This window comes from Takifugu rubripes, chromosome 22, assembly GCF_901000725.2.
Source record: "Takifugu rubripes chromosome 22, fTakRub1.2, whole genome shotgun sequence".
NCBI classification, from domain to species: Eukaryota; Metazoa; Chordata; class Actinopteri; order Tetraodontiformes; family Tetraodontidae; genus Takifugu; species Takifugu rubripes.
This window is the reverse complement of record NC_042306.1, coordinates 7,691,877-7,701,609: the sequence shown is the minus strand read 5'-3', so window position 1 is coordinate 7,701,609 and position 9,733 is coordinate 7,691,877. Positions and strand designations below refer to the sequence as shown.

Genomic DNA, 9,733 nt, shown 5'->3' with positions numbered 1-9,733 from the left:
ACCCTCATCCACCAACAATAATATATTTAACACTATAGAGGTAGAGATGGGCTCTCGTATCTCCGGGGCTGAAGTTGCCGAGGTAGTTAAAAAACTCCTCGGTGGCAAGGCCCCGGGGGTGGATGAGATCCGCCCAGAGTCCCTAAAGGCTCTGGATGTTGTAGGGCTGTCGTGGTTGACTCGACTCTGCAACATCGCGTGGACATCGGGGGCAGTGCCGCTGGATTGGCAGACCGGGGTGGTAGTCCCTCTTTTTAAGAAGGGGGACCGGAGGGTGTGTTCCAACTATAGGGGGATCACACTCCTCAGCCTCCCTGGTAAGGTCTATTCAGGGGTACTGGAGAGGAGGGTCCGCCGGATAGTCGAACCTCGGATTCAGGAGGAGCAATGTGGTTTTCGTCCTGGGCGTGGAACAGTGGACCAGCTCTACACCCTCCGCTGGGTCTTTGAGGGTGCATGGGAGTTTGCCCAACCAGTCCACATGTGTTTTGTGGACTTGGAGAAGGCATTCGACCGTGTCCCTCGGGGGGTCTTGTGGGGGGTCCTCCGAGAGTATGGGGTGTCGGGCCCGCTGATACGGGCTGTCCGCTCCCTGTACGACCGGTGCCAGAGTTTGGTCCGAATTGCTGGCAGTAAGTCGAACTCGTTTCCGGTGAGGGTTGGCCTCCGCCAGGGCTGCCCTTTGTCACCGATTCTGTTCATAATTTTTATGGACAGAATTTCTAGGTGCAGTCATGGTGTTGAGGGGATCCGGTTTGGTGACCTCAGGATCGCGTCTCTGCTTTTTGCGGATGATGTGGTCCTGTTGGCTTCATCGGCCCGTGACCTCCAACTATCACTGGATCGGTTCGCCGCCGCATGTGAAGCGGCTGGGATGAGAATCAGCACCTCCAAATCCGAGGCCATGGTTCTCGACCGGCAAAAGGTGGAGTGCCTTCTCCGGGTAAAGGAGGAGATCCTGCCCCAAGTGGACGAGTTTAAGTACCTCGGGGTCTTGTTCACGAGTGAGGGAAGAATGGAGCGGGAGATCGACAGGCGGATCGGTGCGGCGTCCACAGTAATGCGGACTCTGCACCGGTCCGTTGTGGTGAAGAGATGAGCTGAGCCGAAAGGCGAAGCTCTCGATTTACCGGTCGATCTTCGTTCCTACCCTCACCTATGGTCATGAGCTTTGGGTAATGACCGAAAGAACAAGATCACGGGTACAAGCGGCTGAAATGAGCTTCCTCCGTAGGGTGGCTGGGCTCTCCCTTAGAGATAGGGTGAGAAGCTCTGCCATCCGGGAGGAGAGTCGCTGCTCCTCCGCGTTGAGAGGAGCCAGATGGGGTGGCTTGGGCATCTAGTCAGGATGCCCCCTGGACGCCTCCCTGGTGAGGTGTAAACAGCATGCAACAGCTGCTGGCCAAGAAAGACCTGGAGACCAGAGATAAGCTGCAAGGAGAATTAGAAAAAGAGAGAAATTGGCCCAGGAGGGGAAGGAGAGGGCTGGGGTATGCTCACTTGGTAATTATTTGCAAGTTTTCAGAAACTGAACATATTATTTTATGTGTTTAATAGACGATAGAACGAAAAGCTGAATTGGCCAACAATTTACATCGAAAATTACTACTTGCGGAGAAGAAAAAATCAGCAGCTGCAGTTGAGGAAATTTCCGTCCTCATGGAAAAGGTGCAGGATCTCACCCACATGCTCAATGTCAGTCTGCACAAAAATCTGCTTCTGGTGTAGCATAGTGTGTCTTTGTTTAAATAGTGATGTGTGGATTTTTCTATCTAATCTTTGACCGCAATCTAGGTCAGAAACACAAAGACCCCTGCTGATTCTGCAATGAAAGAAGTAAGAAAAATAAAGCAGGATAACACAAAGGAGAAAGGTACATTGTTCTTTTCTTTTAAGACAACTTCATACATGTACCATGTGGTTTGAAAAACCAAAACGGAGATTAATTTTTTGTATAATTTGTGTTGGACAGACTTCGGCAGGGAGGTCGAAAAAGCAAAGACCGACAAGGGGACTCAAAGTTGTTTGAAACCTGTGGCCACTTTCAAAACTGACACTGACACCTATAAAAAGACAGATGAGGGCAAAATTATTACCCTGAGTTCTTCCAAACCTTGGTCCACCATCAAAACTGGCACTAAGACCCAAGAAAAGCCAAAATACACCAGAAAAAGGACCCTTCCTGATGCCAAATCTGGTGAATCTCCATCAACACAGGTAAAAAATCACTTCACTTCCCTCATGTTGATATATTTCAGCTTTGGTAAATAAGATGTATTAGCTCAGACTGTTGGGAACTGGGCTGAGAACGGAGGCTTCTCGCTTTGAGTCCCAGTGTAGACAAAACATGGATGGTGTTCTGTAGTAGTAGTAGGTGCTAGAACACCTCCACAGCACTGGCAAGGTACTCTTGAGCAAGGTACCCACAAATGCTCAGAAAGCTGCCCTGCGGTGAATTGCCGACTCATCCAGGGAAGGGGGGACCTGACTTCACTTATGGTGTACCCCGAAAGGGATAAAGTGGTAAAGGAAGATGAGATTAGATCTTTGCACTAAAGGTGCTAAAACAGTGATTTTGCAGTCCAGGGCGACTCTGAAAGTAGTCTGAATAAGTAAATGTGTAACAAGTGAGTTGTATTTAGACCTGGATGTACAGATGGTAATTAATGTTCTTGATTTTTTTTTTATGCAGAACCAAAGAAAGACAGAGAACAAACAGCTAAACAGTAATGAAAAGCAGAAGCATGAGGTTGAAAAAGAGATGTGTGTAAAAGAGGATAAAAAGGGAAACCCTCCAGAAGCAGTGAAGTCAAAGTGCCTCACTGAAGATCAGCTGTTGGCAGAGATGAATGCAAATACCAATGAGAAGCAGATGGTCCAGAGTTCTGTGACTGGTGACTCAATACCTGCAGCAGGGGTTAAGGCACCCCAAAATCAAAGCTCTACTTCTTCAAAAGGTTACCTAAAGATGGAGGTGGAAACAAAGACAGTTAGAATGACGGAACATGAGAAGTCATACTCCTTCCTAGAAAAATTATTTGGCCCAAGACGAGTATCAGCTGGCGATAATAGAAACATACTTGATGATTTTGACACACCTTTAACAAGTTTAAGATCACGCAGAAACAGCTAGATCAGTTTCAGTATCACAAATCGCCGTCCTGTCAACCTGGAGAACCCCCTCCTCCAGCCCCAATGGCTAACATATTTTTAGACTTTTACATTTTCAACAAAATAATTGAGGGGATAAAAATAAGGGTGTAAATTACCATAAAACACCGTAAGAAAATAATTCAGGAAAAATTATCAGAAAATTCTGAAGACTAAGAAAATTTTATGTCCACGTCTAAAAAACAAAAGACAATGCTGAACCAAAAGCGATGTAGACAGGGAGTCCAGTGGAACCAGGGCCAGCTCTCAGCATATCCTGCCATCTTCTAGAGGGGGGTTCCGCCTCAAGCCATATCAAAACATCCATAAATAAATTCAAATTTAAAAGACAAGGGAGAGGTTTCTAGACAGGGGTCACTTGAGAATGCCTTTGCAGCTGGGAATTCCAGAGGTGTTCAGTTTTGAGTCTGGTTTTATGAATTTTATTTAAATATTTTACTCATTAGTCAATGTTATTTTAGTGTTATTTCTTTGTACCTGTGTTTAATAAAGATTTAAGTCATTCGAGCTATCAAGGAGCTGTTATTCATGGGATGGGGTGAAAACGATGATCTTGCCAAGGATACGATAAGCGTAAAGCTACGGATCACTGATTCAAAGCCTTCGATACAGATGGAACGGTGGACCACAGGCCGACACTTGAGCCTACTAAGCACCCCAAAAAGTGGAGAGAGATCATGGTGAGCAGCATCTATTCTATATATCGCCTAAAAACATGTAAGCTAAGGAAAGCCTATGGTATACTGTAATCACATTAAAAAAAAAATCACTATAACTTATCGGGCAATAAACGCTAGTATTGATCATTCAACACGTATTACTGCTTACCAATAACAGAAACTAGTTACATACTTGTTAATGTTCATCCGCACTACCTGCTGTGTCTGTGCTGCTCTTCGTCTGTCTACAAATATCACATTGCTTCTCATATCTTGAATGGTAGTAAACAAGACTCATGGTGCACTATTGATATTTACGTTGAGCTAAGCCATTGAGAGCAGCTGCCTACTGTGGCCACGTCATGGTATATTCAAGTTTCTTTATATTTTGAGTGTGTTGACACTCTGCTCTCAGAATGCTGGTTTATTTGTAGATTTAAAAATTCAGTAAATTAGCATGAGCATGACATTACAAATAACTATACCGCAGCCCTGTCCTCCACCTCCTGGGCCGCTTTCTTCTCCTTTTCTATTTCTTTTAGCAGATCATCTCGGGTGTCGAGGTCTTTCTTAGCCAGCAGCTGTTTCATGTGTGTGATGGTCTGCTCATGCTTTTTCACTTTAATTTGTTCCTTCAGAATCGGCAGGTTCTTGTCTTTGATCATCTTCTCAGCCACTTGCAGCTGCTTTTTGTATCTTCCCAGCTGCTCCTGCATCACGTGAGTGTCTTTGGTGAATTGTGTCCTTAGCTCATTAAACTTTTTTTCTGCATCTTTTTTGTACATTATTCAAATGCTTTATATGCAGTTCTTGATTGGCGTTGAGCCTAATTATTATTGGATGTCCATTTTTAGTTGTATTTTTCAACACGGTTTTGACAGCAGTGTAAGGATTCTGGAACTTTGGTGGATGTGGTTTGCGAGGCACAGCCCTGAATCCAAAACAGCCTGCAAGGTGGAGATTATTCCATAATGTTGGAATAATACCACAGTAATAACACAGTGAAATACTAACCATGGAATTGTGCTTACCTGTCTTATTAGAGGAAGGAGAAATCTTTATTTGCTGTGTTTCTCTTTTCGGAGAAAGTGATGGACTCCTGCATTTGGGCGACTGAGAACACACAGCTATTAACGCGCTCTCTATCTGATCTTTGAGCGCAATCTAGATCAGAACATTGTAATAAGCTATTTATACTGTGAAGTGAGTGATGACTGGTTGAAGATAATGCAAAGGAAGAGGATTCAATTCAATTCAATCTTTATTTATATGGCACTTTTCATACACTGGGAAGCACAAAGTGCCTCACAAAGGATAAAAAACAACAAAGAGAAACAAGAGAATCAAGAAAAAGCCACCGAGACCTGAGGCAAAGGAGACGCCACCTTTGGAGGCCCACAAGGCCGAGGGAGGTCACGGTCCGTGACCACAGGTGGTACCGCCACAAAGACCACCCTGACCCGGACAGACCGGAGGCTCCACACCAAGGCACAGAGCCCCTTAACCACCCAGGCCAGAGTCGACAACGGGACAGCACCCCCAGCGGTAGACCGGAAACATCTCCCAGCCTGGCAGGCCCCCATGAGGAAACACCATGAGGAAACACTGGAGCTAAAAACTGAAGGACTAAAACAGTACCGTAAATGGGATAAAAGGTGTAAAAGCTAAAAACTGAGAAACTAAGAACTGAAGGAGTAAAACAGTAAAAGTATCAAGTAAAATAAGACATAAAAAAGCATGAGAACATAAAAGAAATTAAAAATAATCAAAAGATCAATTAAAGGCCTGATTAAAAAGGTGTGTCTTGAGCCTCTTTTTAAAAATCTCAATAGTCTCTGCGACCCTGAGGTTCTCCGGCAGGCTGTTCCACAATCGGGGACTATAATAACTGAAGGCCGCTTCCCCGTGCGTTTTAGAGCTTACTTGTGGAATGGTTAAAAGGCCGGTGCCGGAGGACCTCAGAGTCCGCGAGGGTTGATAGAATAAAAGCAGGTCGGATAAATAAGTCGGGCCAAGACCATTAAGACATTTAAAAACTAATAAAAGAACCTTGAAATCGATCCTGAAACACACGGGTAGCCAATGCAGCGATTCTAAAACCGGTGTGATGTGCTCCCACCCTCTGAGGATGATGATGTTGATGCAGATTGTTTTGTGTTCTCTGAATGCAGTTTCTTAATTTTGGTATCAATATTATATGTTGTGTTTGTAAATATGGAAAATCTTGTGATATACCGTAACACTACAAATATATATAAAAAACCCAACTTGGCCATAAGTGAATGAATTATTAAATCATTTACAATATATCAAGCAAGTCTTTACTTCAAAGAGTCAAATGAAATAAGGGCCAAAATGTTTGATCACTTGAAAAAATAAAATTAAGTCCAAAACTATTATTTGAAACACAAACTTTAGGTTTTGATGTTGGAATACGAACAGGCGTTACAATTGTTTGGTTGTCATTTTCAAAATCTGTGTGTTTGCCTTGACTTTAATGTGCCGCTGGCTTATGCTTCCTGAAAGCAATGAAAGGGAACTCATGATGGATTTTGAACCTGAAAATCAAAAACTTGGTTGTATTTTGACATCAAAACTTAGTTCCATTTTCAAATTGTTAGGTTCAAACAACCTGAAACACGAGAAACACAAATGAGGCAAAGACAACAGTTTGAATTTTACTTGCAGGAAGGAGAACGGAGAGATGTGCTCAGTTACAGATCTACAACACATTCTGACGCACACCTCCCGCCATCCTTCTTTTATTGGAATTAGGAGGTCCCTAGTTACAGAAGTCCTTCACTGATTTGATTAGCTTATCTCGCAAACAGCACATTCTTCTATATCAGACAGATTAAGAGAACATCTCCTGGGTTCGGCCCCGCAGCTCTGTCTCCAGTCAATGCCACTTCTCAAACAGCCGCCGCATTTCTGTCGCCCTCAACCAGAGAAGTTCGAGGTGACATACCAAGCATCATGAACCTTAAGCATTAGCAAATAATAAGAAGCATTAAGTAATGAGAGACAATATAACAAGAATAAGGAATATAACAAGGTGAAAGCAAATAAGAGATAACTTTAATATAATGGATCTAACACAAATGTTCCTTTTTCTAAATGATCAAACCTTTTGGTCCTGTTTTAGCTTTATACTCTACAGGCAAAGCAGAAAAGCAAGGATAGTATGAAATAAATAATTATGCACACATGATTAAATATAGTGTACCCATATATGTGTGGATTTCTATTCCAAATGGTGTTGTTGAGTAGTTAGAAATGATGATTTCAGAATATGGTTTCAGTATTTTGAGAATGTGCACAACTTTATCAGTTGTTCTTTTTAAAGGCTAAAGTTGGATTAGCCACTAAAGAATGAGAATAAAAATAATATTATTGGCTAAAAATTACAGGGAAACACTGCATCTCTAAAGTCTTATGAGTCCTTGTTTATTAAAAGTATCACCAGTAATTTGACGGACTAGAGTGAATAAATGAATGTAATTCTCACACGAATATCTGCACCTTGGGTGATGTGTGTGTGTGTGATTTGCTTAATTATTCACAGTATTTTGGTCATGACCTAATTAATGGAGCCTCCAGCAGTCCTGCTTTTATCTCGTGACAAAAAGAAAAGCATTTTGTAACTGCAATAAATCACAGACTGCAGCCGCTCGCTGATGCGCCAACACAACGGCGTTGTCTCTCCGGTCACCGTGTTGGCAATGGAGGGCAGTAAAAACATGCTAGGTGTATGTTATAACATACATACATATTTAAAGTTGCTTCATGGTAAAAGAGATTAACAGTGAGTTGATTCATGTTGAGTGAAATGTATTTTATTTTGAGGCAAATTCCTGGACACCTAAAGTCACCTTAAGAGCAGCGTAAATCTAAACTTTATAAATGTATCTAGTTCACTTATGCTGGGCTTAGAGGACTCGTCGGATCAAAAGTCAGTCCTTGAGTCAGTCAACAGATCTCGTGGGGCAGTTTGGGCCTAAAATGCCAAGGCGGAGTTTTGGCCACAGTCCTCGTTCGCCGGTGGGAGTTACCTTCAGGTATAATCTACCACAAGAGACAGATTTTAGATCTCAGGAAGATCTTGTGCATCCCTCTGAAATAAATTTTCTTAAAAAACAGATTTTTAGCACCTTATAACTGTGAACGGGCCAAAGAGGAAATCTTCCTCAACCTCCAGAGAAAATGTTCCAATTTTGTTGTGTAGTGCTGGCAAAGATTTTAAGAGTGAAGTTTGGAGGTCGTTGAAGAGGACCTGGGTAAAAAGGCAGTTAGTCCCAGTGATACACATGTGGAGGCGTGGATGTCTGGCAGAGGTGGCTGTAGTGGCTGTTTAATGACTGCTCAAGGAATGGAGAGGTGTGCTTGATAGTTCTGAACAGAAGAGATGTGCAGAGTTGTGACAACCAGACATGTTTATGAGCCATAAAATAAGGTTATAGGAAAGAGGAGTGGAAGGTAGACAGAGGTGCGACCGCTGATGACAGAGGTGCTGAGGAAAACAGAAGAAACAGTGCTGAGTTCAAGGGGGTGAAAATGTTAAGGGTCTCTTTTGGACAGAGCCCAATGGAATGGATCAGGAGTGAGTCCGTCAGTGACAGTACACGGTAGTTCCCGATAGGACACTGAAAGTGGAATTACCAGGCAAGATACCCGGAAGACCAAGGAGGGGATTTATGGATGTAGTTGAAAGAGGACGTGATGTGAAGAGGACTGGTCCAAGAGAAGAGGCTGCAGAGTCTCAGGGAGATGGGACAATCGAAGCACTGAGAAGTATCAAAAAGTTGAGGAAATTGTGTTGCAACCCTACTATAACGTAGGGGTAAGTTAGTACGACAGGGGTAAGTTATTACGACAGTGAAAACCAAATCAAATACTGGATTCTCTCACCAAAGTCGACTCAATAACTTCAACACTCAAAGCTAACTCCTCTTGGACATCCTTCCCCACAGATGATGACATACAGCCATGGTATAACATGCATACAAATATATCTGTTACACATAGCCTCTTGTGTTAGGGATGTTCAGCTGGAGTCCATCCCAGCTGCCGTCATGGTGACAGGCATGGATGAATCTGACAGGCATGGATGAATCGCTCACTTGTTTCAAAGTAACATTTTCAGGACAAGCATTGGCTGTCCATGCACCTTGTGTGTCTGTGTGTGTCTAATTTGGTCGTTTTCTTTTGTTTTGTTTCTTTTATTGATTTTCTCTATATTTGGTCATTTAATTTTATTTCCTGAATATTGGTTTTTAAATCAAATATTCCTCTGTGAAGGAGGTTATGTGAAACATGTACCGTATTTTCTGGACTATAGGTCGCTCTGGAGTTTAAGTCGCACTAGCCAAAAAAATGCATAATAAAGAAGAAAAATAGATATATAAGTTGCACCGGACTATAAGTTGCATTTTGGGGGAAAATTTATTTGATAAAATCCGAGACCAAGAACATACATTTCATCTTGAAAGGCAATTTAAAATAATAATGGATGAGCAATAGCGTTACGGTATGCTAATGTAACAAAATCAGCTACATGACCCACAACGAACTGAGTACGTGTCTGCTTTGTTAACGTAACATATTAACAGTTAGTCTGATAACTATAGCACAAAGAATATCCGAGCAAGTTTACCAAACAATCAAGTCGAACTCCATAGAAGAAGCACCGCTTCTTCTTCTCTGTCCCTCAAAGAACTTGTTCCTCAGGTACACAAGCCTAGATCGCCCTCTTGTGGAAATAACGAACATGTGAAATTCTGTAATAATGTATTTATTTAACATATAAGTTGCTCCGGAGTACAAGTCGCACCCCCTGACAAAGTATGAAAAAAGGACGACTTATAGTCTGGAAAATACGGTAATCATTCTGATGACGAGGTTGT

At 42.5% G+C, this 9,733-nt stretch overlaps 1 protein-coding gene across 2 annotated transcripts; it reads left to right on the top strand.

Moving 5' to 3' along the window:
* The first annotated feature begins 1,296 nt into the window (after positions 1-1,296).
* On the top strand, positions 1,297-3,783 carry LOC115248001 (uncharacterized). 2 transcript variants are annotated; one of them, XM_029831260.1, is made up of 4 exons: positions 1,297-1,668; positions 1,795-1,873; positions 1,973-2,217; positions 2,693-3,783. In XM_029831260.1, exons 1-4 carry the CDS (start codon positions 1,660-1,662, stop codon positions 3,131-3,133), a joined length of 774 nt encoding a protein of 257 aa, XP_029687120.1. In that variant the 5' UTR covers positions 1,297-1,659; the 3' UTR covers positions 3,134-3,783. The 2 variants fall into 2 exon arrangements, with proteins under 2 accessions (XP_029687120.1, XP_029687119.1); XM_029831259.1 differs by having other exon boundaries at positions 1,297-1,695.
* Positions 3,784-9,733: the final 5,950 nt, after the last annotated feature.

Excerpts from the sequence above, each read along its gene's own strand:
- LOC115248001 (XM_029831259.1), top strand. The coding sequence starts at position 1,660 with ATGGAAAAGGTGCAGGATCTCACCCACATGCTCAAT. Across the intron at positions 1,696-1,794 it reads ATCTCACCCACATGCTCAAT|GTCAGAAACACAAAGACCCC; the intron begins GTCAGTCTGCAC and ends ACCGCAATCTAG. Across the intron at positions 1,874-1,972 it reads GGATAACACAAAGGAGAAAG|ACTTCGGCAGGGAGGTCGAA; the intron begins GTACATTGTTCT and ends TGTGTTGGACAG.